The sequence below is a fragment of the Ammodytes marinus genome (assembly GCF_949987685.1).
Source record: "Ammodytes marinus genome assembly, chromosome: 9".
NCBI lineage: Eukaryota > Metazoa > Chordata > Actinopteri > Uranoscopiformes > Ammodytidae > Ammodytes > Ammodytes marinus.
This window is the reverse complement of record NC_137213.1, coordinates 32707475-32709974: the sequence shown is the minus strand read 5'-3', so window position 1 is coordinate 32709974 and position 2500 is coordinate 32707475. Positions and strand designations below refer to the sequence as shown.

Genomic DNA, 2500 nt, shown 5'->3' with positions numbered 1-2500 from the left:
AAAAAAGTTGAATATTTTGAGATTAAAATCATTAATATACATGAATAAACAAAATAAATAAAAAAAATGAATTTGATGTCAGCATTTTTCTCATGTTCTCAGAGGATATGCGTATACTCGTAAATTTAGGATTTTTTTGTCAAATGTTATAATGAGTATAGACAAGTTTTCACATTGTAACGGCGAAATATTTGAATTATTTCTCAGAGAATATTAAAAAAAAAATTCTCTTAAATTCATGGATTTGATGTCAACATTTTCGATTTTCTTTCTTTCTCTAAACTTAATTAAACTAAGAATGACATCACATTTTCCTGTGTCCAATAGGATTGGAGAAGGGCCTTCAGGAGCGTCTCTCATTATATGACAACTACCCAGTTTTTTAATTTATGGTTTAATTACTAAATATTATCATTTTATCAAAGAATATTTGAGTTTATTCATGTATATTAATGATTTTAATCTCAAAATATTCAACTTTTTTTCAGAATTTATCAAAAAATGACGTTAAAAAATTTTAACGTCAAATATTTGCATTTTTTATTGCAAGTTTATTCTCTTAAATTCATGAATTTGTCTTCAACGTTTCCTCTATTTTTCTCTATATTGCATTATATACTTATATGCTACATTATATTATATACTAAGAGTGACATCACATTTTCCTGTGTCCAATAGGGTTGGAGAAGGGCCTCCAGGAGCGCCTGTCATTGGTCAGCAGAAGTTTAAGTAAAATGGAGGACGGCCAGGACCTGCAGAAGCTGAGAGACACAGCGGCAGAGATCAAAGACAAACAGCGGACCTACAACGGCAAAGTGGAACTGGTCCAGGATCTGATCGTGGACATGAAGAGCGACCTGGACAAGGCCAAAACCGACCTCAAAAAAGCTGTAAGTCTTGTAGGAATCTGTGTGTGTCTGTGTGTGTGTGTGTGTGTGTCTGTGTGTGTGTCTGTGTGTGTGTGTGTGTGTGTGTGTGTGTGTGTGTGTGTGTGTGTGTGAGGGGGGGGGGTGTTTGTGTGTGTGTGTGTATCTGTGTGTGTGTGTGGGGGGGCGGGTTGTGTGTGTGTGTGTATACCTGTATGTCTCTATATCTGTGAGAAATAGAAAGAAAATGTCTCATAATTCAGACAGTGAACAACATATGAACAAATCCTTCTGTAATAACCTTCAGAATAGTGCTGAGAATGATTATGGAAAGTTTAGTTGATGTAAGTGCTTTAGAAGTTGAGAATTGTGGATTTGACAAGGTTTAGTCAAATAAACACATGATGGTGAGTGTTTAGTGTTTAGTGTTTAGCTTCAGTGCCCCCGACTCCTGGAACAACTTACAGCAACAAATTAAACTAAATAACTTCATATCTTTTAACCAATTTAAACAAACTATCTTAAATCTGCCAAACTCTACCTGTAACTGTTTTAATTAGACTATATTGTACTTTCACCCATTTAATTTTAATTGCTGCCACTCTTCACCACTATGTAAATGTTTCAATTGTTTTTTTTTCTCTTCACCTGTTGTTGTGTATTTGATGTTTTTGCATTGAATATTGTTTATGTATTGTTGTTTTTCCTTTGAATTTGCTTTGAACTCGACGTCATTGTAAATGAGGGTCAGCCCTCAATTGGTCTCTGGAGGATAAATAAAAGTTAAATAAAAATGTTTGGATTATTTTGTATTCCAAATATTTTCAATTAAATTAATCAATTAACACTTTTTCTTTCAGGAGCTTCCTCAGGGAGACGCTCCTGTGGATTCAAGTGTCCTCCCGGCATTGGCAAAGACAGCGACAGGTCTGGCTGATAAGTAAGTCCGTGTGTGTGAGTGTGTGTGTGTTTGTGTGTGTGTGTGTGTGTGTGTTTGTGTGTGCGCGTGTGTTTGTGTGTTCGTAAAAAAACCTGTACATAACATTTTTTGATTTATATATTAAAAAAAAAAATCCAAAATCTGTCCTGTAAAATCGTTACACAAACATGTTCAAAAAATTAATTAGTTGTGTAATATTGCCAAATTTGTCTGTCTGTCTTAAAGCAGTTCGGATGGATTTGAGTTTGAGCATTTCAGCACAATCATAATATCCCGCCTTCCTCCAATGCAGCCCCACCCCCTCATTCCTATCCCCGTTTTTTTTGTTTTGTTTTTGAAGAAACTTAATTTAGGCTACACAAGCAGACTTACTTGCTTAATACTGTCTCCGTGCACAAAGTGAGTTATATTGTGGCTGAAGAAACTGGTGGCTGTAGTAGGCTACCGGTACCGCGCTGATCTGCTTGTATCACTGGTTTCACTTCAGATATGTCGGCCAGAACACCACTTATGCTTATAATGACACTAGGAGAGGAGGAGTAGGGTTTTATCCGCTCTTTATTTTCCTTCTTTCACAGGCACAGCCGCATATAGATCGCGGAAAAAGAACGAAGGCTTAAACTCCGCTCGTGAGGAGACGTTTGAACAGCTGTTGCGACTCGCGAATCGCAGCCGCTAATAACATGCACAAACT

General features: G+C 36.4%; 1 protein-coding gene across 1 annotated transcript in view; it reads left to right on the top strand.

Annotated features, from left to right (window-relative positions):
* Positions 1–2500, top strand: part of lamc2 (laminin, gamma 2) — a 34678-nt gene that overhangs the window by 21179 nt on the left and 10999 nt on the right. Inside the window, exons 13-14 of the mRNA XM_080033572.1 lie at positions 679–890; positions 1727–1806. Coding sequence (XP_079889698.1) covers positions 679–890; positions 1727–1806 — 292 coding nt within the window. The remainder of the gene's footprint in view (positions 1–678; positions 891–1726; positions 1807–2500) is intronic.